The sequence below is a fragment of the Mauremys reevesii genome, linkage group 5, assembly GCF_016161935.1.
Source record: "Mauremys reevesii isolate NIE-2019 linkage group 5, ASM1616193v1, whole genome shotgun sequence".
In the NCBI taxonomy this organism is placed as follows: domain Eukaryota; kingdom Metazoa; phylum Chordata; order Testudines; family Geoemydidae; genus Mauremys; species Mauremys reevesii.
Genome location: NC_052627.1, coordinates 136,080,597 through 136,106,382, shown reverse-complemented (window position 1 = coordinate 136,106,382; position 25,786 = coordinate 136,080,597). Strand labels below are relative to the sequence as shown.

At 49.7% G+C, this 25,786-nt stretch overlaps 1 protein-coding gene across 11 annotated transcripts in view; it reads left to right on the top strand.

The window, feature by feature from the left end:
- The window catches only part of DYSF (dysferlin), a 282,294-nt gene that overhangs the window by 148,197 nt on the left and 108,311 nt on the right, over positions 1 to 25,786 (top strand). For all 11 annotated transcript variants that reach the window (XM_039540940.1, XM_039540938.1, XM_039540935.1 and 8 more), the window contains 2 exons: positions 12,258 to 12,351; positions 14,161 to 14,238. In XM_039540940.1, coding sequence (XP_039396874.1) covers positions 12,258 to 12,351; positions 14,161 to 14,238 — 172 coding nt within the window. The remainder of the gene's footprint in view (positions 1 to 12,257; positions 12,352 to 14,160; positions 14,239 to 25,786) is intronic.

The following is a 25,786-nucleotide window of genomic DNA, read 5'->3' as shown; positions in this document are numbered from 1 at the left end:
CAGGGTGCATTTCAGCCCTTTATTATTGACAGAGATCAGCCTGGACACTTGGATCCAAATCTGAACTTCCCCAGGATTGGGCAGGGGTGGTGGTGTGGGCCCAGTCTCTAATGCAACACAGGCCCATCTAGAAGGAGAAATTCAATAAGCCACTGAAATATTGGACCCATCCCCCTAGACTCAGAGACACGTCCCCATCAAAGGAGCCGGCACAGTTTGCACAGTCCATTTCGAATAGCTGTGAGTCCCACCTCGGGGCTCGGGCTTGCAAACAGCCTTGTTATCTGCTCTCTAGGCCCTTCCATTATTTGTTTAACTAATATGCTGGCTGGCTTCATACCTTGGATTTCATAATCCGTTGGCTTTTCCAATAGCTAAATGGGAAACAACCACTGCAGCACAAAGCCCCTATTATACGTTTTTTTCCCCCTTTGGATTTTTCTTCTTCATGCTACATTTTGTCCTTCCTTTTGTCTGATAGTTGAACTCGGTGGTAAGTTTTAAACAACTTACTACATGGAATTCAGTCATGTCAGGTTTTTTATATTCACATCGACCCTGTGGTTTTTCCGGAGAGTCATCTTAACTGTTGCATGCCCTGAAGAGCTGCATGCTCTGAACGCAGGCTTAGGAGTCAGGACTCCTGGGTTCTATTCCTAGTGTCTCTGCTCGCTCTCTCTGACTTTGGGCCACTCACTTAATTCCTCTGAGTCTTGGTTTCTCCACTTCTAGGATGGGCTAATGATACTTCATCAGATAATTGTGAGGGTTAGTTAGTTATCTAATGTTGGAAAAGTGCTGTCAAGTGTTGCATTATTATTCCAGATAACAATAAGGTGCAAAACATTCATGCTGGTGCACTAATTTCATGGCTTTTAGCCTGTAGCCAACTGGGTCCACTAGGGGGCGCCACGATCACCGGCACTTGAGCAGGTCCGATTCCATCCCGTAGAGCAGGGGTTTTCAACCTTTGTTTCTGGGGACCCAGTTGAAGAAAATTGTTGATGCCTGTGACCCAACGGAGCTGGAGATGAGGGGTTGGGGTGCAGGAGGGGGTCTGGGCTGGGTCTGGGGGTTGGGGTGTGGGAAGGGCTCAGGGCTGGGTCAGGGGGTTGGGGTGCAGGCTCTGGGGTCAGGGCTAGGTCAGGGGGTTGGGGTGCAGGGCTCTGGGGGGGTGCAGGCTCTGGGGTGGGGCCGGGGCTGAGGGGTTTGGGGTGGGCTCAGGGCTGGGTCAGGGGGTTGGGGTGCAGGCTCTGGGGTCAGGGCTGGGTCAGGGGTTGGGGTGCAGGGCTCTGGGGGTGCAGGCTCTGGGGTGGGGCTGGGGATGAGGGGTTTGGGGTGGGCTCAGGGCTGGGTCAGGGGTTGGGGTGCAGGCTCTGGGGTCAGGGCTGGGTCAGGGGGTTGGGGTGCAGGGCTCTGGGGGGGTGCAGGCTCTGGGGTGGGGCCAGGGATGAGGGGTTTGGGGTCGGCTCAGGGCTGGGTCAGGGGGTTGGGGTGCAGGCTCTGGGGTCAGGGCTGGGGATGAGGGGGTTGGGGTGCAGGAAGGGGTTCCAGGTTTGGGGTGGCTCAGGGCTGGGGCAGAGGATTGGGGTGCAGACTTACCTCCACTGGCTACTGGTCAGCAGCACAGCCAGGGTGCACTGCGGACCGTGCTGTGCCCCGGAAGTGGCCAACAGCAGGTCCGGCTCCTAGGTGGAGGCGCGCAAATGGCTCTGCACAATTCTCGCCTGCAGGCACCGCCCCTCCCCCAGTTCCCATTGGCCCAGTAGTGGGTCGTGACCCATGGTTTGAAAAACACTGCTGTAGAGGGCAGTTGTGTCACACAAGCACAGGGGCAGTAAAGCATGATGGTCTGCCATTAACTTGCTTTGTGACCTTGTCCGGGGCCTGTTCCCTCTCTGTGCCTCAGTGTCCCCTCCAGCGCAATGGGGATACCGATATGGACATTCCTTTGTTACTGTTTTCAGGGGGGTTTCCTTAGAGATCGACCCAAGCTGCGGAATTTGGATCCAGTTTAGGTTTGGTGGGCAGGGAAGAGTGCCACGTTTTCGTGCTCACTTTGAAGACTGGAACAGGGCTGGTTGGGAAACAGGTTCGTTGTCCGAGAGATTGTTTGTGATTTCCAAAGTTTTCCCATCCAGAACTGGGAGTCTAAGATGGGGAGGGTCTCTCAATTTGTTAGCGCCCCCCTGTGGCCTCACTAGTCTTGCTCTGTCCCCCACTATTCAGCCACACCCGACTCTGCTTTTGTCAAGTCCTTGTCAAGAAGTGACCCCTCCTGGCCAGGTTCTTGTTAGTCAGTCCCTGTTAGGATAACAGGGAAGCAGCAGATCTGTGGCACCAGGAGAGTATAGCCTTTTCCCCTCTCTTGGTATTGACACGCCTCATCAATTATTGGGAGTGGACCACATCCACCCTGTCTGAATTGGCCTTGTTAACACTGGTTGTCCACTTGTGAGGTAACTCTCTTCTTTTCATGTGTCAGTATAATAATGCCTGTATCTGTAATTTTCACTCCATGCATCTGAAGAAGTGGGTTTTTACCCACGAATGCTTATGCCCAAATAAATCTGAGTGTCTTTAAGGTGCCACTGGACTCCTCATTGTTTTTGTGGATACAGACTAATACGGCTACCCCTCTGAGACTTTTCTCCTAAGTCACACACTGAGTTAATGGCAGACTGGGGGCTAGAATCCAGTTCTCCTGCCTCCCTAAGGGACCCTCCACATGGGTCTACATGAGCTGGGAGCATCACCTTCTTGTAGGCTGTACTCTCCCTGCCTTTACTATTGTGGCTGTGTGCATCACTGCCCTTTTCTGGATAGAATCGGAGCTGCTCAACTTTGTGTCATAGGCTCTATACTGCTTGCAGTTTGATGGAGATTCTCCTTTAGCAGCATTGTCAGGATCCTGAACTTTTGAGCCAGGAGTTCCAGCCCCATTGTTGCAGTGAAAAATTTGGGGTACAACAAAGCGACAGCAGTGATCTCCCTGGATAGCTGTGGATTAAAGTTAAAGCAAGAAAACAGAACTAGTTTCAGTGCATTTTATTATTGCTGGATTTTACAGCCCAGTCTTTGATGTGCTGGGTGCTTGCTAAACATCTGGGCAGGGGCAGCCCTTGCCTTGTAGAGCCTCGCAATCTACAGATAGACAGGGAGCCGAGAGGAGATGAAGGAGAGCAGTAGTGGGTAGCATGTCTCTAGGGCAGCTCAGTTCACTGTAAGCAGCATGGCAAAAGAGGGTCCTCTGTGTGTGTGCACGCATTGCCATTGTAACTGTGTCTTGGAGTGTGTGTGTGTGTGCGTGCGCGCATTGCCATTGTAACTGTGCCTTGGAGTGTGTGTGCGTGTGTGCGCGTGCACTGCCATTGTAACTGTGTCTTGGAGTGTGTGTGTGTGTGTGCGTGCGCGCATTGCCATTGTAACTGTGTCTTGGAGTGTGTGTGTGTGTGTGTGCGCGTGCACTGCCATTGTAACTGTGCCTTGGAGTGTGTGTGTGTGTGCGTGTGCGCATTGCCATTGTAACTGTGCCTTGGAGTGTGTGTGTGCGTGTGTGCGCGTGCACTGCCATTGTAACTGTGCCTTGGAGAGAGTGTGTGTGTGTGTGTGTGCGCGCGTGCACTGCCATTGTAACTGTGCCTTGGAGAGTGTGTGTGTGTGCGCGTGTGCGCATTGCCATTGTAACCGTGCCTTGAGTGTTTGTGTCTTACTGTAACTGCACTTTGGTCTGTGGATGGGTATGAGTGTGTGTGTGGGCTGCCATTTTAACTGCACCTTGGTGTGTGTGCGCGCGCGCATGCACACTGCCATTGTAACTGTGCATTGGGGAGTGTGTGTGTGCGCATGCCCCAATATAACTATGCTGTAGTGTGTCTGTGTGTGTGTGCTCCCACTGTACTGTGCGTTGGGGTGTATGAGTGTGTATATCTGTGCTGCCGTTATAGTTGTGTGTTGGATGTGTGTGTGCGCGTGCGCCAATGTAATTGAGCCTTCAGTGGTATGTGTGCTGCAGTTGGAGTGTGCGTGTGTGTACGTTGCCATTGTCCGGTGTGTAGTCATTGTAACTGTGCATTGGAGGGTGAGTGTGTATATGTGTGCACTGCCATTGTAATTGTGTTGGGGGTGCGTGTGGGCGCAGCAGTTGTAACTGCACTGGGGGGTGCGTGCCAATGTCCGTGTGCCATTGGAGTGTGTGTATGAGCACCATTGTAACTGAGTTTGGGGGCAGGGGGTTCACACGCCATTGTAACTGCACCTTGCTGCTCCCCAATCACCCTTCTCCTGTTTCCGCTTTCCCCAGCGGGAGGCGGGGCTTAGACAAGTAGCCGCGTTTCTTTCGGTCTCATTTCAACCCCCTGCAGCCCTCCCTGCCCGAGTGCTGAAGCTTTACAAGGGCTTTCCCAGCCGCACTCAGAGCCTGATTTCAGTTTCATTAGCCTGTAAATAAAATGGGTCTGCCTAAATGCTGGCTACTGCACTGTTCTGTGTCGTGGACGCAACCCCCATGCCCCTGCGCCGCCACCTCTGCTCAGCTCGGGTCCAGCAGGCCCAGCTGGAGGCATGTAAGGTCTGAGTCTCAAAGCTGGTGAGCGCCCTCAGCCCCCCCTGACCGCCGCTGGAATGGTAGGTGGTGGGAACGTCTTCAAATCAGGCCTCAAAGCTGGGCTTCCGGAGACCAAGAGTTAGAACAGAGACCCACACCCCATGATTCCTGCATCAAGCCCCTGCCTTCCGCTGAGCTACAGCACATCTTAGAAAGACATCCAGTCTTGACTTGGACTCTAAGCGATGGACAACCATCACGTCTCTCCGTAAGCCGTTCCAGGGTTGCCTCCTAGATTCCGTCATGATCTAGAGGCAGCCCCATTCCTCCAGAGTTCCTGTGTGCAGGGGGGAAGACGACGCCTTCTCTTCAAGCACCAGCTCCTTGTGCAGCTGGGTTCTGTGCATTTGTGCTGCGATGGTGAGAAGAACGGGCACGGTCCCGCTGTCGGATCTGAGCTATTCTGCGCGTGCTGTGAAGAGCCCAGCAGGTGAATTACGCCCCGGCTATGGGTCTGGCTCAGAGACAGACTTAATAGCTCAAAGCAAACTCTCAAAGTCTTTGGGCTCAGCTCTCTGAATTCCCAGCTGCAGTAGGTTTGCCTTTATGCCCTCATAGTTTGGGGTTAGAGGCCACATTTTCTGTGGTTACTTGGGTTTTTTTGCAGATTGCTTTATAAATGATCTTGCTATACTTTATGGTTTTGCAGATTCATGCCTTTTCCAGCACTCCTCACTAACTGGGTCTCATTCCTGCATGACTTATATGTTTTCCAGGATGCTCTGTGCCACAGTAATACCGTATATTTATATAGTGTCTTCCATCCAGAAAGCCAGAGCCCCTGGGTGCTTTAGGGTTCATTCCCCTGCCCAGCAAATGCAGCTATCTCTGGGGAGGAATGCGGATGATGTCATGCCAGAAGGAGGCAGTGTCATCACCACGAAGCAGGGTTGTGGTATTTGCCTCCTACAGCAAAAAGCCAAATGTAGGCAGCCCTACTCCAGGAGGATCAACTTTTGGACCCAAATCAACCAGACAGAATTCCTGCTGTAGCTTTTCTGTGCCAAACTGAGGAAACAAGTCTGCACATGTTTGAAGGGGAAAGACCACAAGTAGAAAGAGGGATTTAGCGTGATACAGCAGAGAATAAATAAGAGTAATGGGGTAAAATTAAGGGAAGAAAAGGAAAGCGTAGGTGGAATATTAGGAAGACTCTGAAGGCGGCGAGGAGATGTAGACTGTGGAACAGTCTCCCGAAGAGAAATTTTGGAAGCTTCATTTTTTAAACCACCCTGGACAGAACATTAGTAAATGCACCATGGAAACCGTCCGCCATGGGCCAGGCTAGATAACCGTGTCGATCTTTTCCAGCTCTGATTTCTGTGGTTTCTTCACCTGGTCAGAGGGGTCGCTGTTGTAAGACAAAGGGCAAAAATCCAGTAGGAGGAGGAAGCCAGGACTGGGAACTGCCTTGGCTCCCCTACAGGGCACTGCAGAGCATTAAGAAAGCTTTAGGAAGATCCAAAGCTCATTGCAGCCAATAGGCTCTAGCTGCTGAGCCAGCAGTGGAGATGCATCTGCGAACTTTGGTTTTACCCTGGCTGTCTGCCAGCCATGGGACTGGGCTACGGTGGCCTCCCAAAGCCCTTCTGCCTGTTCCATCAAATTCCCGCTACCTGCGGCATTCTTTGCGCCATGCTTCCGTGCCCTTCTGTGGTTGTGGGGTAGCTTCCCCGAGATGGTCAGATTACGGCGCGTCATGTTCTTGCAGGGAAACCAAAGCCCAGTGAGCACTGAAGTGCAAAGGGGAACTAAACAAGCCAGCACCCGGCACGGATTTACTGAACTATTTACAAGGGTTGTTTTCCAACAGGAAGATCATACCAAACATGACCAGAAGGAATTTGTCTTTGATACAAGAATGTGTGCATGATACTTTGGGGTTTCTGGGCCACAGTCTTCCCTGCTCTAGCTGATTTGCTTGCAGTGGAGTCTCACTGTGTGTCACTTTGGCCCGTTACCACCCTGTCTGCCTTGGTGAGCTGGATAATCATCTGCATCGTCATTGAAACCACATTAAACGCCAGGGCTGGGACCTCAAAGGGGACTAAGGGAGCTTGGTTTCCAATTGGTGCTGGAATTTGACCGGAGCTGGCAGCTGGCTCCCTTAGACTCCTGTGGGAAATTCCAACCCAATGGTGGGTGCCGAATTCCTCAGCCTCCTGGCACCACACTGGCCATACTCCGCATGTTGGAGGATCGGGAGCAGCTCGGTCCTTGGTCCTGGAGCTGTTCACCTCCAGGTCACTGGTTCTAATCCCTGCCCACTTTGTGGTGACCAAAAGCCACAAGTAGCTACTGGGTGACCTCACTCCATTTCCTAGCAGCCACTCTTCTGCCTCCAAAGCCCCTCTGCTGCAGCTGGTAATAACTGGCTGACTTAGCCGAAAGCACTCGCTTTGAATGGGCCTCCGAGATGCATGAGCTGCCTTCTCATGGCAGGGCATATGGTAGAGCCACACTGGCCGGGGCAGTGAGGAAAATGCACCAGCGAGAGGTCTCCAGGGCTGGGAAGCCTGCTTTCAGAAAGGCCGTTAATTGTACTGTGTGCAAAAGAGCTCAAGGAACAACTCTGTACAAGCTGCCTTCCCTACACGTTTGCCAGCGAACGCATGTTTCAAGGCTGCTTTGACAAACCAGCCATGCATTTCCTGCAGTTTCATGGGAGCTCCATCTCTGGGAGAAAAGAAAAAAAGAATTCCCCTTCGAGCCAGACACTAGTGGTGTGAACAGGCAATGGCGCTCTTAGTGGACCAGCTTCTTAGCATGGAGCCAGGCAGGATGTGTCAAGGGAACAACCCCTGTGCGTGATGGCAGAGGGCCAATCAGCCAGGCTGGTTAGCTCCTTGCTACTGCTCCAGTCTGCTTCTAGAGCTCTGTGTCCATAGGTTACCTGGCCAACTGGAAATTATGCTGAGCTATCAGTTCATATAGGACCTGGGAGCTAATCGGACCCATGCATTTGAGATCACTGGGAATGGGACTGGCCCTGTACGTTGCTCTCAGCTGTGGGCAGTGATCCTCATCCTGACATTCCGATCAGACAAGCGTGCCACTGAAGTCAGGGGGCAGTGAGCAAAGGCAGGAAGGGGGGCCTGGCTGGTTTCATCCTGGGGAATTTCTAGCTTATTCTTTTGTTGGGTGGGGCAGCGGGGGAGTTGTCCCCATAGTCTGCCAATCCCATGAGTTCCAGGCAGATCTCAGGGTGGAAGAGGGGGAATCAGCAGGAGGAAAGTGGCATTTGCATAACAGAAATTGGCAGACTGATATAAACCAAAAGAGACCAATCTCAGGATTTTAATCCTCCTGGGCTTCTCCCCACGCAGTCCCCTGGGCCTGCACCATCCGCTTGTCTGGGGTGTGGCTCGCTTATTGATGAAGCCACGTTAGTACACTAGACAGACAGATGATGGGCATGGTGTGCATGTGCCGTAAGACAGAGCCCACACCGCTCTGCTCTCTCCAGGTCACTGTGCAGCTTGTGTTCTGCCTCCTGCTTCAGCTCTGGTGCCGGGTTAATCTACCCTGCAGAACGACCCCTCGGTGAAAGGCAAGAAGCTGCCATGCAGGGCATGGAATTGCGCCCGGGGCCTTTGCCCCAGATAGCCTAATCCAGACCCACACCAGGCGACGGCCTGCAGGAAGTGCCTCTGTTGTAGATGGCAGCTGCTCCGCCTTTGGGATGGAAGCAGCTCTGTGGGCTACCTGGGAGTGGTGCCCTGGCCACTGCTGGCCGATGGGCCACGGCTCGAGAGCCTGAGGCCTATAAAAGGCCACGCAGCTGTTGCTGAGCCCAGGAGTAGCCACAGCAACTCCATCTCCCTCCGCCTCATGCTGAGGAGGGAAACATGCCTCATTACGCTAGAAGGCAGAGAGAGCCAGATTGTATCCTCACTAATGTGCTTTCCTTGGATCCTCTCTCTCGCTGTGTAACCCACCCCCCCACACGTTTCTATGCACAGCCTCCTATTTCACACCTACACACCCATCCAAACCACTTCCGATGGCCATTGAAGAGAGGTGCAGGCCGCTCCACCTCTGCACCCCCTCAGACTTGTGCTGGGGCCGGCGGCTCCGGCCACACACACAGCGCTGTTGGCCAGAGCTGGGCCGCTTGCTCCCTCTGTAGGGACTATTTCACCACATGGTGCTGGCTTCTGGCTGCCCTGGCACTCTCCTGCTGGCAGTTAGGCTGACAGATGGAGCACTCCCGTTGGGCCTGTCACATGGCGAGGCTACGTCCGACGCTGCCTCCCACTCACGCAAAGCACTGACCCATCTTCCTGCCGATGGATTTGCCCCTCTGCTTTCCACTCCACAAGGGGCTCTTTTCTGGGTGGCCTGGCCTGTTTTCTCAGCAGTTCTTAGGAGCCCTCCCTACGGCCACCCGTGTCTTGGGACGAGGTCCCCTCACTCACCTCAGGAACAGGACATTCCACCAAGGCCTTAGAAAAATACATTTGCACAGCGCAGGCAGAGCCAGCTGTTTCCTTAAGAGGCAAAACTTACCCTCCTTTGGGCCACTCTGCTCGCTGGGACAATCCCTTATGAGACCTCCTGGCCCCTGTATTACCCATTAATTCAGCACCTCCAGCTGTGACACGGGGAGGTGCCTGCTTCAATCTCTGGTAGCTTGGCAAAGAAGGAAGCTGCCCCATAAGCTTCTTCTGCTAAGAGAACACTTGCCCTGAGTGGCCGAGGCCCTCAACTGGCCATCTTGGCCGACTCACCAGTGCATTATACAAGTAACGATACGTGCCGTCAGCGTGGGCTCGTTGTTGTCTGCAGGAATGATGGACAGTCAGGGGGACTAGGGACTTGTTTGCCTCTTTACCTATTTTTCTAGGCATCCTCCAGTCCTCACTGTTAAAGCAAATTCAGAGAGGATGACACATTTTACCGGGCAACTGATGGCTGCCGATACAGTATCATTTCCCACTAACCATCCTGAACCTGCTCCCATTGCAAGCTCCAGCAAGGGTCTGAGAAGCCAGAGATGGAAAAGGCCAGCTGGTTCATTCCAGTCCTTCCCTCCCCAGCCAATGCAGGATTGTTCCCTACAGGCCATTCTCTGGAACCACTCTCCAATTGGGTTATACAGGTCCGAAGCAATGGGGCTTCAGGGTTGACAGGAGTGTGACCCGCAATAAGGCTGGAGGGTCAGGCCCTTGACTTTAGTGATGGAAAAGGCCTGGTGAGTCCTACCCAATGCTTTCCCGCCCTGGGCCTATATAGCATTGTTCCATACAGAACTACAGTGTTTATTCTCCAGTGCTTCTGTGATGATGATGTCATATCATATGATAACACTCTTTCCATTCCACCAGTATCTCTTGGAGGGTGTTAAACACCGACTACTAATGTCAGACATTTTAAAATCAGCAGATCTGGTTAATTTGCACTCAAGAGTTTTAGAAGAGCTGGCTGCGGCTCTCACTGGACTGTTAATGCTGATTTTCAATACATCTTGGAGCACTAGGGAAGTTCCAGAAGACTGGAAGAAAGTTAATGTTGTGCCAGTATTTAAAGAGGGTAAACAGAGTGACCTGGGTAATTACAAGCCTGTCAGTCTGACCTCTATCTCAGGCCAGGTAACAGAGTGGCTAATACATGATTAATAACGAATTAAAGGAGGGTAATATAATTAATGCCAATCAACATGGGTTTATGGAAAATAGATCCTGTCAAACGACCTTGATACCTGTTTTTGACGAGATTACAAGTTTGATTTGCCATAGAGCAGCAGCACCTGTATTTCCCCTCTCTGTCGTCCAGCAAGGGGATCCATTTTCAGGCTTCTGGTTCCCCAGCTATCACCTTTCCTGGGTGGAGACATGTGTCTCTCTCCCTCCTAACTAGGGTTTTTCCAGGCTGCACAGTTCCCTGCCTACACTGCGAATTCCCCAGCAACACAAACTGCCTCAGCTGCTCGGCTTTGCCTTCCTTCCTCAGAGGCTAATAATAGCCTAGTTTCCCACAGTTAAGTTACCGCTCTTCCTAAGCAAGCGCATTCATTCTTAAGGGTGTCTTTCCATTGGATCAGGCCCAGGGCCGTGTCCCTCCTCTGACCCACACCAAACCCTCCTCCCTGTGTCAGGGTACAGGGGACCTCTTTTGCCATTTGCACAGAGCTTGCCCTTCCTATGTGGGCTCCCTGGTCCCTCCTGCCCTGCTGCAGACCTTGCTTGGCTCAGTGCCTGCTACATCCCTGGAACAGAGCAGGGCTGGGGGCAGATTCTGCTCCCTCGTGTGTCCGCAGAACAGCGCTGTGTGGATTGGGAACTTCTGCAGTGTGTAGCTTTCGAACGGCAGGACATGTGCCAGGCCGTCCTGCATGTTTGGTGAAAAGGTCATAAAAATAGTGGAACTATTCAGCTCCTGGCAAATTCCTTAGACACAGGCTGGGGCTCTGGGTTTTTCTCCATGCTAAGGAAACCTGGCTGGGGAGGGGAGTTGAGAGACATGGGGGTGGGGGGTAAAAGAGAAAGAAAAGGAGGTAAGCTTTTAAAAACTCGGCATGACCTAATTATTGTAAATACATAGCACTGCAAACCGCAGCGCTTCCTCGGCAGACAATGCCCTGGTAATTACTATTCCTGCCCTGGAGCTTTTGGGAAAGCAGAAAGAGCTCTGCAGACCACCTAAGTTCTTTGACACATTTTTGGGCCCGGGCGGCCCATGGCTCTGGAAAATCCATCTCAGCCCTATTTTCAAATATCCCCCTCCCGTCTTTCCCAAACATTTGATAATTGGAAATATTTAAAGATCCCATTGATGCTAGCCAGGAAGTTATCTTTATGCACCGTTTCCTGCAACTAAATATTTCAAGTCACATATGGCAATTAGGAGGTGATAAAGGGCTGGTGTGCCCACGCGAAAACAAGAAGAGGAAAAAGCATTGGCCCAAGTTAGGTGAGGATCCTTTCAAGTGGCGTGTGGAGTATTTCACTGCATTTGACACCATCTGTATCACCATTAACAAAATTTATACTCCATTAATTTTACTCACAAGGGGACTTAGTGAAAACACTTCAACTACCCGTGCTGTGGGATCTTTCAAACAGAACAATGCGACTGAAGGGCCGCTGACGCGCATTGCTTTTTTCCTGGGTTGTATAACAACATTGTGATGCACTGGGCTCTGGTGGATGGGGTCAGAGCTGCTCATCTGTGTGTCATAGGCCTTATACGGCCATCTGTGATTTTCTTTTTGCTCAAGGGTTGGGGTCGGTGCACCAGAAATAAGAGAATCTGGGTTCTATCCCTGCTTTAGCTGTCGAGTTTGAAGTGATTGTGGCGTGCAGGATAGCGACATGCAGGAAGTCAGAGAGGCAGCATTGTCCAGGGGCTAAGGTGTTGGATTGCATCTCAGTTGACCTGGGATCTGTTTCTGGCTCTAACACTGACTTGCTCTGGGACCTTGAGCAAGTCATTTTCCTTCCTACCTCTGGTCTATTTAGGTTGTAAGCTCTTGGGGCAATGAAGAAGGAGGGCGTGGGTGGGGCCTTGGGGGAAAGGGGAGAGTGGGGGTGGGGCCCAGCCAATTAGAAACTCGGTGCCTGGACCTCTCTAGGGACGGCCCTGCATCCAACAGAGGGTTATTGAAAAGCTGGGCTCTGTGGGACTCATGTTACATCTATTTCTCCTTCAGGGAGGCGTGACAGACGACAAGAGCGACGATGGCAAATCGGTTTCAACCTTGAGCTTCGGCGTCAACAGACCCACCATCTCCTGCATATTTGATTGTAAGTCATCTCGGATGTATGGGTGACATTCACAAGGCCCAGGCACCACCTGAGATCCAGTGAAGCCCAGAGGATGCCTGGGTTTTGTGCTTGTCTCTCTGCACAGGGGTAAATTTCACCCTAAATATCCCAGTTTACCTCATGTCCGTTCCCCAGTATCTGAATGTTCGGCTCATTTCCATCCTGAGCAGAGCAATGCAGCAGTCTTGATTGGGCCTTGACGTAGGTGTGTCCCACATGCTGGTGTATCATATGTGTTTATCTAAGCGAGATCTTCTTTCCATGAGGTACAATATTGAGGCGCGGATGGAACTTTTTGTTTTTGTGGTGTAATATCTGCTCCCTGTGGACTCACCGGCTGTCAGGATGAGTTGAGGCACCAGAGGAAGCAGACCAAAAAGAAGAGGTTGGGATTGAATGTAGATTTGTTTATATAAGGGTTAATAAGACCAGGATCCACATTTTTAAAAGGTGTCCAGGGCCAGGTCTACACTACAAAGTGATGTTGGCACAGCTATGTCAGTCGGGGTGTTAAAAAAACCACTCACACTCTGGTGACATAGATACCAGGAAACCTCAACCCCCCACTGTAGATGCAATTATGTCAACAGAAGAGTGTTTCTGTCAGCTCAGATAATGTCTTTCAGTGTAGTGGGGGTATTCAGCTGGCAGAAAAACTCCTTCTGTCAGCATACACTGTGTGTGCACTAGGGGGCTCTGCTGGTGTAGCTGTTAATATTTGTAGTATAGATGAGGCCTAGATATTCATCATGACAGCAAGACCTCCAAGGGAGGTTGTGGAATCCCCATTGTTGAAGGTTTTAAAGAACAGGTTGGACAAACAGCTGGCAGGGATGGTTTAGGGTCACTTGGTCCTGCCTCAGCACGGGAGGCTGGGCTAGATGACTCCTTGAGATCCCTTCCAGCCTGATATTTCTGTGCTTCTGTGATCCTGAAGCTTGCTGTGAAGATGCTGAAAGTGGATCTAGGTGGGAAACTGGGAAAAATTTTGAGATTTCAAAAAAGTTTCCTGTCAGCTGAACGTGAGCTCCCAGTGCAACGCTGCAGCCAAAGGTCCAATGGGATCCTTGGATGTGTAAACAGTGGAATCTCGTGTAGAAGTAGAGTGATTATATTACCTCTGTATTTGGCAACTGCTGCTGGAATCCTGTGTCCAGCTGTGGTGCCCACAACTAAAGGTACACAGCCCAGCTCCTAAGGCTGAATACTGGAGACAAGATTTGCCCCAATGAGCGTCAATGTGTGGTCCATCAGACAGTGCAGGGAGCTGGTGCATTTCCCATGCAATTGTAGTAGGACCAAAAATAGAGAACATAAGAACATAAGAACAGAAGAAAGGCCATACTGGGTCAGACCAAAGGTCCATCTAGCCCAGTATCTGTCTACCGACAGTGGCCAATGCCAGTGCTGCTGAGAGTGAAACTAAACAGGGCATGATCAAAGTCTCTCTCTCTCATCCATTTTTCCATCCTCATGAGAACAGAGGCTAGGGACACCATTCTTACCCATCCTGGCTAATAGCCATTTATGAGTTTTCACAACTCAAAGGCTAGACTGGACCATGCACCAGATAATATACAATAGGCAGACCAGATTCTCCTCGAGTGTAAATCTGGAGTAACTCCATTGCTGTGAATGGCACTACTCTTGATTGGCTTCCTTAGGTCCGAGACCTGACACCCGGGGTCCAAGAAAACATTCAAGTCCCTTGTGTAAGTATCATAGATTTTCCAGCACTTCAGCAGTGCAGAACTTAATGCTTTTTTCTCCCCCTGTTTCTCAATAAAGATGGAAGCAGATACCATCTGCGTTGCTACATATACCAAGCTCGGGATCTGATCGCCATGGACAAGGACAGTTTTTCGGGTAAGCACAGGTGCTCATATGGGCACACAATTTAATTTCCCTGGTAGCTTAGACCAGGGATCCATAAGGCAGACTTCAGTGCTCTATGGGTTGTTGTTGGTACAGATTGAAATAAAAGGGGGTTTGTGCTGCTGTGCAACAGAAGACAGATGCAGGAGGTTTTCCCAAGGAAACAGGAGTGAGTAGCCTGATTCCCATCAGAGAAGGAGTCAGACTTTCAAGAACTCTTCTGTGAGAAAGCAGCCAGAAACCACAGTCGACCCGGGTCACTCCTGAGTCATGTGGCATTTGCTTTGCTAATGGTCCCCACTCACAGATGCAGGCTGATGTCGAAAGCCTGTGGCACAGCTGGAGAGCAGAGAGCTCGGTGGTTTTAAAAAGAAACGAAGGCAGGGATGTTTAAAGCAGCGCTACCTTGATTCTGCCAGGCCCTGTGTGTGTGCCTGCACCAGCGTGGATAGGAGTCTACATGTGAACGCAAATAAGATTGAGAGCTGGTGATAGACCCCTCTGCACTGACCAGTAATAAGTGTCATGCTCCCCTGATGTGCATGGAGGAAATGGAAGGATACAGCATTTCTGCGCAGACATGGGTTTACGCTTGATCCTCCTCAGTCTAAATGAGGCTCTGATTTGGGTGCTCCTCATTTCTGCTTCCCGCATCCTGTGATCTAGTATGGTTCTGTAATGTGAGGACAGAAGCACAAAGAGCCATGGAAGCAGCAATGAGAGAACTCCCTCATCAGGAAGTTCCTATGTTTAAGCTCCCCGCTGCAACACATCCTGATCCTCTCCGGTAACTGTACAAGACCAAGGACTCTGTAACCACTTCACACCTCCCGGGCTTTATAATAAACGATTGAAACTTAAATTATAAACCAAAGTATATGCACACAAGAGTCCAAAATAAACGTCAGATTCCTTAAAACTATTTACACTACCATGTCCCCTTATCAATGGTATTTACATAGACCGGAGCAGTATTCTAAAGATCAAGTCGTTGGGCGGGTCTGGTCAATCTTCCAGACCATTTACTCACTTGTATTAAGATTGTGCTTAGAGTTCCCTGTGGACCGGGCTCACTTCCTGACAGTGTAGGTCCCAGATCTCTTCTTTGTTGTGTTGGGAAATACTGAAGAGGAATCCGAAGTCCTTTTGGAGTCTCCACTAGGTAGGAACTGGGAGTGTCTGCCAAGTTCTAAACAGCTCCAATTGTCTGAGAGCTTTTCAGCCAAACTCTGTGTCCTGCTCTCAGTTCAAGTAGCGCTTTTGTTCTGTGTGGAACACTGAAGTTTTGGGACTGACATATTTTATTTCCGCCCACAGTTTTCAAAATTCCTTCAGATCAGGCCACTTAGGACTAAGCTGTATTGGTGCCACAGGTGAAGACACCCTTACTCATCTTCCCATTAGAAGTTCTGCTGGAGATAGTCCAGACGCAAGTGGTGTTGGCCGATATACCAGGAGTGCTTTATACAGGGCCACTGATTTTTGCAGACATCCTTTTCAAGTCTGCCCTGCTCTCTCCACCTCCCCATTGCTCTGGGGGTAATATGGGCTACTAGTGTGATATTCAAAATCCAAGTTCTCTGCAAATGCTGGGAATGTTTCAGAGGTAAACTGAAGCTCGTTATCAGCTATAAGAACTTCAGAAACTCCATGTCTTGCAAACATTGACTTTAGTTTCTGGATGACTTGTGCCAGTGAGGTTTGTTTAAGTAAAGCTAAGTCAATATGTCTGGAAAAGTAATCAACTACAATAAAGTAGGTGTGTCCTTTACAGAAAAACAACTCTCTGGCTAGTCGCTGCCAAGGTCTGTCAGTAGTTCTGTGGAGAGTATCGGTCCTGGTGATTGTTTCCCCCACTTGTTACCTATCTTGCCCTTGCAGCCCTCTACTAAGGTCTGAATTTGCCTACTCAGACGGGGCCACCACATAGATTCTTGGGCTCTTGACCTGCACTTGTTTATACCTTGCTGTCCCTCATGGATTTGGAGAGCATCTCTCTCTGAAGTACCGCGGGGATAAGAATGCACCATCCCCGCAGAAGCCGTCCATTGGTCATGTGAAGGTCATTTTGATGGTAGCAGGTCTGTTGGCAGCTGACTCCTTCAACCCCACCCTCTTTGGCAGAGGTGAGTCAGTTTCTGGCAGGTCTCATCCTTTAGTTGCTCATCTCTGATTTGCTGAAGTCGGCTGGCAGATGCTGGAATTGCTGCCAGAGAAAGGTCAGTTTAGGCATAGCATCTTCCTCTAAAGCCTTTTCCTCTTCCAGTGGTGGCTGATAGAGTTCCTGGTTGGAGTGGAGAATTTAATAAACAGAGACGTTTCTTGATCAGGAAGTTCTCTAGCTGCTGCTTAAAGCATGGCTCTGTGTTTATAGCCTCACGCGACATGGAGTCAAAAGTGAGTGAATCCCTCTCTCTAAACAGTCAGCATGGATTCACCAAGGGCAAGTCATGCCTGACTAACCTAATTGCCTTCTATGAGGAGATAACTGGCTCTGCGGATGAGGGGAAAGCAGTAGATGTGTTATTCCTTGACTTTAGCAAAGCTTTTGATACCGTCTCCCACGGTATTCTTGCCAGCAAGTTAAAGAAGTATGGGCTGGATGAAAGGACTATAACGTGGATAAAAAGCTGGCTAGATCGTTGGGCTCAACGGGTAGCGATCAATGGCTCCATGTCTAGCTGGCAGCCAGTATCAAGCGGAGTGCCCCAAGGGTCAGCGCTGGGGCCGGTTTTGTTCAATATCTTCATTAATGATCTGGAGGATGGCGTGGACTGCCCTCTCAGCAAGTTTGCAGATGACACTAAACTGGGAGGAGTGGTAGATACACCGGAGGGTAGGGATAAGATACAGAGGGACCTAGACAAATTAGAGGATTTGGCCAAAAGAAATCTGGTGAGGTTCAACAAGGACAAGTGCAGAGTCCTGCACTTAGGATGGAAGAATCCCATGCACTGCTACAGACTAGGGACCGAATGGCGAGACAGCAGCTCTGCAGAACAGGACCTAGGGGTTACAGTGGACGAGAAGCTGGATATGAGTCAGCAGTGTGCCCTTGTTGCCAAGAAGGCTAACAGCATTTTAAGCTGTATAAGTAGGGGCATTGCCAGCAGATCGAGGGATGTGATCGTTCCCCTCTATTTGACATTGGTGAGGCCTCATCTGGAGCACTGTGTCCAGTTTTGGGCCCCACACTACAAGAAGGATGTGGAAAAACTGGAAAGAGTCCAGCGGAGGGCAACAAAAATGATTAGGGGGCTGGAGCGCATGACTTATGAGGAGAGGCTGAGGGAACTGGGATTGTTTAGTCTGCAGAAGAGAAGAATGAGGGGGAATTTGATAGCTGCTTTCAACTACCTGAAGGGGGGGGTCAAAAGAGGATGGATCTAGACCAGTGGTTCCCAAACTTTAACAACCTGTGAACCCCTTTCACTAAAATGTCAAGTGTCATGAACCCACTCCTAATAATAAATTTTTCCAGGGATTTTCTCCTTTACTTGAGTATAAATTTATAAAAGCAGTGATCTTGGAAATATAAAATTAGTTTTTATGACATGCTTACTACACACTATTACAGGTCTGTCTCATCTTACGCTGGGGTTACGTTCCACAGTCAGCGCGTAAAGCGAAAATCGCGTATAATCAAAATGACATTGAGTGTAATGGCGGGAGGAATCGCCCGCACTACAGAAACAGTATTTAAATTATTTTTCTCTTTTTTTTGTTTTTTTTCTTGTTTTTGCTGACCACATAAAGCTGAAATCGCCCATGTTAAATGCGCCTAAGATGCGACAGACCTGTATTTATTATTTATCATTCCAGTATTTTTATTACTTTATGAAAATGGCAACACTTCCAAGATCTCACTTTCATAGCTTGTATCACTTTGAATAAGCCTGTTAGAGGACAAGGCTCCTATGTGTCATCAAGGAGTATCAGATGTGAAACAGCAGGAAGGGATTTAAGAAGCCAACTCAAAGAGTTCCTCCTACACAAGCATTCAGGTCTTGAGCAGTCCAGGCAAACAACGCATGTTACAACAAAGCCTAAACTTGTTCTTCTTAATAATTTTAAAAACAATACTAGCTGCCTATTTAATTTTTAAAACAGCAAAAAATATCCACCTGCCTTTCCATTTCTTATAAGGAGTCTTGAAGTTTAAATCTCCTCACGTGATAGAGATGCTGGCTTTGATCTGCTTAGCTCTTGGAAGTCCAGGGGCTCCAGACTGCCGGCCCTGTGCTGCCCGGGGTCCCTAGGGGCGGCTCTGTCCGCCATTAGGGAATTTTTTCCCAAGAACCCCCTGTAGCATTTCATGAACCCCAGTTTGGGAACCACTGATCTAGACTGTTCTCAGTGGTACCAGATGACAGAACAAGGAGTAATGGTCTCAAGTTGCAGTGGGGGAGGTTTAGGTTGCATATTAGGAAAAACTTTTTCACAAGGAAGTAGGTGAAGCAGTGGAATTCATTACCTAGGGAGGTGGGGGAATCCCCTTCCTTAGAGGTTGTTAAGGTCAGGCTTGACAAAGCCCTGGCTGGGATGATTTAGTTGGGGATTGGCCCTGTTTTGAGCAGGGGGTTGGACTACGTGACCTCCTGAGGTCCCTTCCAATCCTGATATTCTATGATTCTGTGATTCTATTCGATGATTCTATGAAATAGGGACTGGAGGTCAGGATGCCTGGGTTCTCTCCCCAGCTCTGCTATTTATCTGCTGTGTGACCTTGGGCAAGTCACTTCCCTCCTTTGTTATTTAGCTTACCCATCTGTAAAATGGGAACAATGATACTGACCCACCCCTGGGGTCTGGTGAGGCACAATTAGATGGTGGAATTCAGTGCTACTGGATGCCATGTAGCAAGACTCCACGAGAGACTGGCCATTTATATGGATAACAAGACCATCCAGCGTATAACTGTTGATGCCAGTTTTTTTGAAATCCTGCTGCTTCAGGATTTAAGCTGATCTCTATCTATTAGGGATCAAGATGAGGCCTTCATGGGGGACAGATGATCTAACATCTGCTACAGTGAGTTTAATCACACCTTCCTCTGCAGCATCTACTGCTGGCCTCTGTAAGAGATGGGATACTAGAGCAGATGGACTTCAGGGCTGATCCAGCCTGGTGATTCCCATGTGATGCTTGCCACATATTTTGGGACTCTCAGCTGGGATGTCCTATATGCAGTAATAAGCAGCTATTGAAGAAGAGCAGAGCCTCAGCCTTTACAGAAGTGAAAATGTGGAATGCCCACTGGAGGGCTTATTTGTCTGGGAGGGCTGGCAGGTATGCAGTGATATGGAGGTTGGAGCCTTTCGGTGTTTCATGTGGACCTGGCCAATGTCTGTGGCGAGCCCACAGAGGAAACCCTGAGAGGAGTTTCATGGGTCTCGGAGCTCTTTTGAACAGACCACAAACTCCCATCTCAGATGATCCCGACAGAAACAGAGAACTTGGCTCTTTGGACTTTTCCCCAGAGGTCTGAGTCCAGTGGTGCCACTTACTTACTGCGTAACCTCAGGTAAGTCACTTACCCTCTCTGTGGCTCAGCACACTCCATCTGTAAGACAGGAGAAATGATACTGACCTCTCACAGGGTATAATTAGACTGTGGAACTCACTGCCACAAGCTGTCACTGAGGCCAAGAACAGTGAGGGGGAGGAGAGGTAAAACCAGGCAGAGGAAGAGTTAGGAGAACAGTTGAGCTGGACGCACGCAGCCCCTGGTTATCGCCACACCAAAAGCAACAGTGGAGTGGCGCAGAGAGAACAAGATTCCCATATGTAAGAGTCTCTCGGCGTCATCCTGCCAAGGAGGCTTTCATGATGCCTGCAGCTGGAGTAGCTGCTGAGTGAACCAGCCAGCTGTCTGGTAGCAGGAAGCCTCTCTGGGATGCCCCAGGGACCGGATGCTGTTCTCAGAGATGCTGCCCCATAGAAATTCAATTAGCTTCAGTGCAGTTACCACCAAGGTAACAGAGATCACAGCCCAGCCCGTTGTATCAGCCTCTCAGCAGCGAGTTGCACTCAGCAATTTGCCAATTTCTCATTTTATTTACCCCGGTGGGACGGGACAGAGTGCTGAGAGCCAGTAGCTGACCCAGCATGCTGACCACTTCAGCAATAGTTAGGTCCACAAGGAAAGGCTTGATGGAGGTGGAGAGTACTTAACTGCCTAAGCAGACGGGGGTCAGTGAGCTAAGGAGCTAATTATCCCACCAGCTGGGGAGGCTAGTTAAAAGCACAGGAAGGATGTGCAGGGAAGTGCTAGCAGAGGCTAGGTCTCTGGCTGCGAAGAGCGCTCCTGCTCCCTGGAGGGAGGGCTGAGGGTCGAAGGACGCTGTAGTTAGACATGCTGCACAAGGATTGTGCTGAGGATTTGGTGGTGGTAAGATCAATAAAACAAAACGCCCGGAGGTGTTGACAAGCAAGAAGCGCCCAAGACTCTAGGGGACCCCAGAGTGGGAGAGAGCCTGCCCTGTGACCCCTGCATTAATTGGACTGGCTGGATTGACAGTGGTGTAAACAGGAGCAGAATTTTGACCCTCGCCCGCAACCCACTGTGGGTCGGCAATGACTCTGGCTCCGTTATGGCTGCATGAGAAGAATGAGGAGGGGAGAAGGAGGCGCAGGATGCTAACAGAGCACATCTAATCCTGGCAAAGACCCTAGAGCACATGCAGGCAGCCTGCCCCTCATGGGCGGCGTTCGTTCAAAAGGGGTGTAACACAGCGTTCTCGGTGCAAACAAGAAGCCCCTAGAAGCTGCCGACACCAACCTGAGACCTGCTGATGGTCTCTCCAGAGAGGTGCCATGCCCTTTTTGTTAATGTATCATAGGAGAGCTGCGCTAGGCCTAGGGTTGCCACTTCTGGTTGGCCATATTCCTGGAGATTTCATCACATGACATAATCTTTAATTAAAGATTAATTTTTGATTCCTGGAGACTCCAGGCCAACCCTGGAGGGTTGGCAACCCAAGCTAGGCCCCATCTTTCATAACGGGCAGGGATATTGGCATCTTGGCTTTCTCCTCCTCCATCCACCTTCCTTTTTCTTTCTTTCTTTCTTTTTGTTTGTTGAATAGAATTGAGGGAGATCTGAAAGGGAATTCCTTCTGGAAGTCTGGCCTGGTAACTTGAATGTTAACAAAACACCAGTGACTATACAAAATAAGCTCAGATTGAAGTGGGATGAAGGAAGAACATCACTTTTTCCATTCCCCACTTAACCCCTGAATCCCTCCTTCCCTCCAACCATCGTCTTCCTTCCCACAAAGAAACAGGGAGTTTAAGGTCCAGGGCTTGTTGTGAACCAAAGAACCTTTCTGAAGCGGGAGGCCCGGCTCGCGTCGTGTTTATTGTGAATGAAAGAATTGAGTGAAAAGCCAGTTGGAAAAGAAAATACCTGACACTGGCACATCTATAAAATATTTAGTATTTATTTTCACTACCAAACACTAAATCAGAGCAGTCCATCCACCCTGGAAACTTCGGAGAGGGGGTGGGGGAATTGAAAGGCATGGGGTGTTTCTTAAAGGAGCTGGCACTCAAACCAGATTTTCATGGGATGAAGAGCATCTGTATCCTGTCCTTTTAATTCTGTTAAAATGTGCCTACCATGAAAGATTTCATCCCAGCCAGAAGCCCGATGAGTGGTGTTTTATATCCCGAGAAATATGGAGCATTTTATGTGATAATAAACACTTGTCTGTATTCTCAGCGGAGCTGGTAGCACTGACTATCATTAAGGTTGCCCAACACGTCCCATTACAAGGCCCTTTTTTCACTTGCTTATAAATTTGCCAAATCTTAACTGTTTTGGCTGAGATTTTCCATGCTGGATGTCTGCCTGAAGCTGATTTTTTTTTTTTTGGAAAGTTTCTGCAAAATTTATTTTTTTCCAGAACAAGGTTAGGGAAAGAGAGACATGTTACAGTTTTTTTTTTAATGACCATTTCATTTAGATGCTCCCATGTTTTGGGGGCAAGAACTTGAGATTTGCCAAGGGGTCGTCATGGTTTCAGGGATGTGCTGTCAGCCATCTCCGTGATCATACACCCAAATATGGCTGAGTTATAAGTCTCCATTTGCACATGCTCAGTAGAGACTTGTTAGAGTTTGGCAGCTGAATTCTCTGACGATTCCAGCTGACTGAAAGCATGCTCCAGCGCAGGGCTGTGATGTTGGCATGGGAGCTCAGAGACTCTCCTGTGCTCCCAATACCCTTCTCCCCTGCAGTGCACAGGCAGCTTTGATCCTGGCATGTCTTAACTTTTGCGTGCTTGACTTTGCAACTACAGTGATCTCCAGTTTTTTTGTAATGTAGTTTAGGGTGACAGCATCCTCTGAGCTGAGCTTATCACAAAGAGATGTTACAGAGGCAAAGGCAGTTAGATTTGAGATACCACTGCTTACCCCTATGTTTAGAGTAGGCAATAACTTGCAGTATTTCACAGACACTGTGCAGTAACCGATAGAAAATATTGACTTTTTAATGGTGACCACTGAATCACTGGCTTCGGACCCTGTCAGCCTTATGGCAATTAGCTGCACCGAACTGGAGTCTGATGGTTTTGAGGTTAAGATACTGGGCTATTATTCAGAAGATCTGTGCTCAATTTTTCTGATTTGCTGTTAATTTCTCTGTGTGATATTAATTTCTCTGTGCTGCAGCTATCCTGTACAGTAGTGGTAAAAATCCTTCTTTGTCTTGCCTATTTAGATTGTAAGTTCTTCAGGGCAGGGACTGTCTCTTCCTATGTATTTGTACAACAGTAGTGTTAGAAATAGAACCCAGGAGTCTTGACACCCAGTGCTCACCATTAGACAAGAATCGGAGGGGTAGCCGTGTTAGTCTGGATCTGTAAACGCAGCAAAGAATCCTGTGGCACCTTATAGACTAACAGACGTATTGGAGGATGAGCTTTTATGGGTGAATACCCACTTCGTCGGATGCATTAGACAAGAAACACTCACTGCCTTTGTATTAAGACACAAAACCGGGTTCTCTAGTAGCTTTAGAAGCAAGAAGGCTGCGGTTGCCCCACACTGAGCCACCAACATATTCCTTCTATTCCTTTTGCAGCTTCCTGACTCATTTGACGCTGGTAGGGGGAAGGGTGGAGATCGTTGGTGTTATTTCACCCTTTATTTTGAAACAGGGGGGAGAAGTGGGAACGAGTGAACAATCAAATAGTGTCTGAGTCCACCCAAATCTTTTCTCCTCTCTGCCTCCACAATGAGTTTGTTGTTTAAAATAAAACTCAGACCGGCTTTGAGAGGGGTGATTTCGTGTCTCTGGATTGGCTGGGGAGAGAGAGAGAGTCCCTTCCTTCGGAAAAACACAGCCAAAGACAACACGAGCAACAAAATGTTACAACGCGGATTTAAGATCTCGCTTGCTTTAACAAAGCATAGTTCATTAAGGGCGCTTTACACAGTTACAAAAATAAACCCTGCTACACACACAAGGGTCCAAACAAAAGGGCTTTATAAAGACAATTCCCCCCTCTGTGCCTCCCCCCCGACTTCTTTTAAACCCAGGCCCAAACACATGTTTTTTTTGTTTATTCTAATGGATTCTGCTGCCTTCCTCATCCTGGAAAAAAGTGCACAAGTGGAAAAGGTTCTGCCCATGCTGTAGTGTAGCCCGTGACATCCCAAACAGCCCAGCTCATTAAACACAGCTGCATCAGTTGGGAATTCAACAAAATACCCAAGGAGCGCGTGGGAGAGAGTGCAGAAGACACAGCGCTGCTTCATCCTCCCCCCGCTTTCTGGTGGGTGAGTGGGTGAGGCCGTGGGCTTGGAAAGCTGTCGCTCCCTGCCTCTCTGGGTTGGATTCACTGGGGTGCTTACTCAGGCCTTTTGAGGTAGAGACACTGATTTGCAAGCAAGTTAGATCATGAGCTTTTGGGGGCAGGGGCTGTCTTTTTTGTTGTGTGCGTGGTCAAGCAGAGTAGGGCCCTGGCCCCTGGCTGGGATCTCAGTGCTACCAGATAATGAATAATAATGTTTGCGCTAAGTTCTTACAGGTGAGACCTTAAAAGGCACTCGTCCTGCTCTGCTTTCCGTGGAGGTTGAGAATCTCTTAGCCAAAATAGTATCAGGGGGTAGCCGTGTTAGTCTGGTTCTGTAGAAGCAGCAAAGAATCCTGTGGCACCTTATCTGTTAGTCTATAAGGTGCCACAGGATTCTTTGCTGCTTAGCCAAAATACTCTTCCCTGTTGTATTCCCATGGCAGTGTTGATGACTGGGAGGCGTTTCCCCAGAGCTGGCTGCATTTCAGGGGCAAAGTTTGGAATATGGACTTTGTGAAGCTGCGTGGGAGGGATGGGGCTATAGTGGTGTCAAATAACATGTTTCAGGTGTTAATTGCCTTGCTTGCTGGCTGGCCCGCTAGGCACTTCCTACCTCCTTCTCCCAGTCCAGCAGGTGAAGGGTGCAGGTCGCAGTGGGACTTGTCTTCACCCCGATCTCAACAATGCACTGCAGTCGGCAAAGGGGTGAGGCCGTATGCTGGAGAGTCTGTCGCCGGCATGCTCAGGCGTGGTACCTCCTGCCCCTTTTGGGGGCCCTTTCCAAGAAGAAAGTCAGTGCTCTGAAAGTCTAGGCGCTTAGCCCGGGGTTCTCAAACTTTTTTTGCTGGGCCTCCTTTTGAAAATATTTCAGGCTGTGACAACCTCCACACCACCAGACACAGTATTTGCGGCATCAGTGCAGATCCTTCCAGAGCTAAGTAACCGTGTCATGCCAGCCTTTCTTCTGCGCTGCTGCTGGCAGCGGCGCTGCCTTCAGACCTGGGCGGCGAGAGTGACTGCTGCTGGCCAGCCACCCAGCTCTGAAGGCAGAACTGCCGCCATCTTAGCCTATGCCAATTTACCCAATCTCCATGGGACAGGGGTTCCCCTCCAGACCCACGTGGGAGCTAGTGCCTGTTCTGCTTCCCCACGGGGTTGCTGCAGTCTGACTCACCACTTTGTTCAAGGGTTATAAGCCTCGGTGTACTGGATGAGAAACGTAGACCTACCTCTATCTTCATAGCCAGCGTTAATGTCCTGTCCATTTTAAAGCCAGAAGGGAACTTTAGGGTCATCTGAGCTTCCACATAACACAGGCATCGTTTTTACTTCTGCCAACCCAGGGCCTCAGGCACAAACCGCACGTTTCTGCCGGCAGACCAGCTGCTAATAACCTTCTCACCCCGATGGGACCTGAAGCCACACTTCCTAGCGTAGGCAGCCACTGTTAGAGCCTTTAAGCCGTTGGAGCTAGAGAATAGCATCCCCTGCCTAGCACTTTTCGTCCATTTCGTCCACCTACTAAAGAAGGTGACCATCATTACAGGTGGGGAAACTGAGGCATGGAGTGGTGACTTGCCCAGGTTCATGTGAGCAGCAGAGCTGGGTAGAGCCCAGGTCGCCTCATGCCCAGTCAGGTGCCCTACCCGCTGTGCTGTGCTGCCTCAGGTTAGTTCTCAGTGCCTGTAAAGTACTTTCAGACCCTTGGATGAGAGGTGCTAATGCTACAATATATA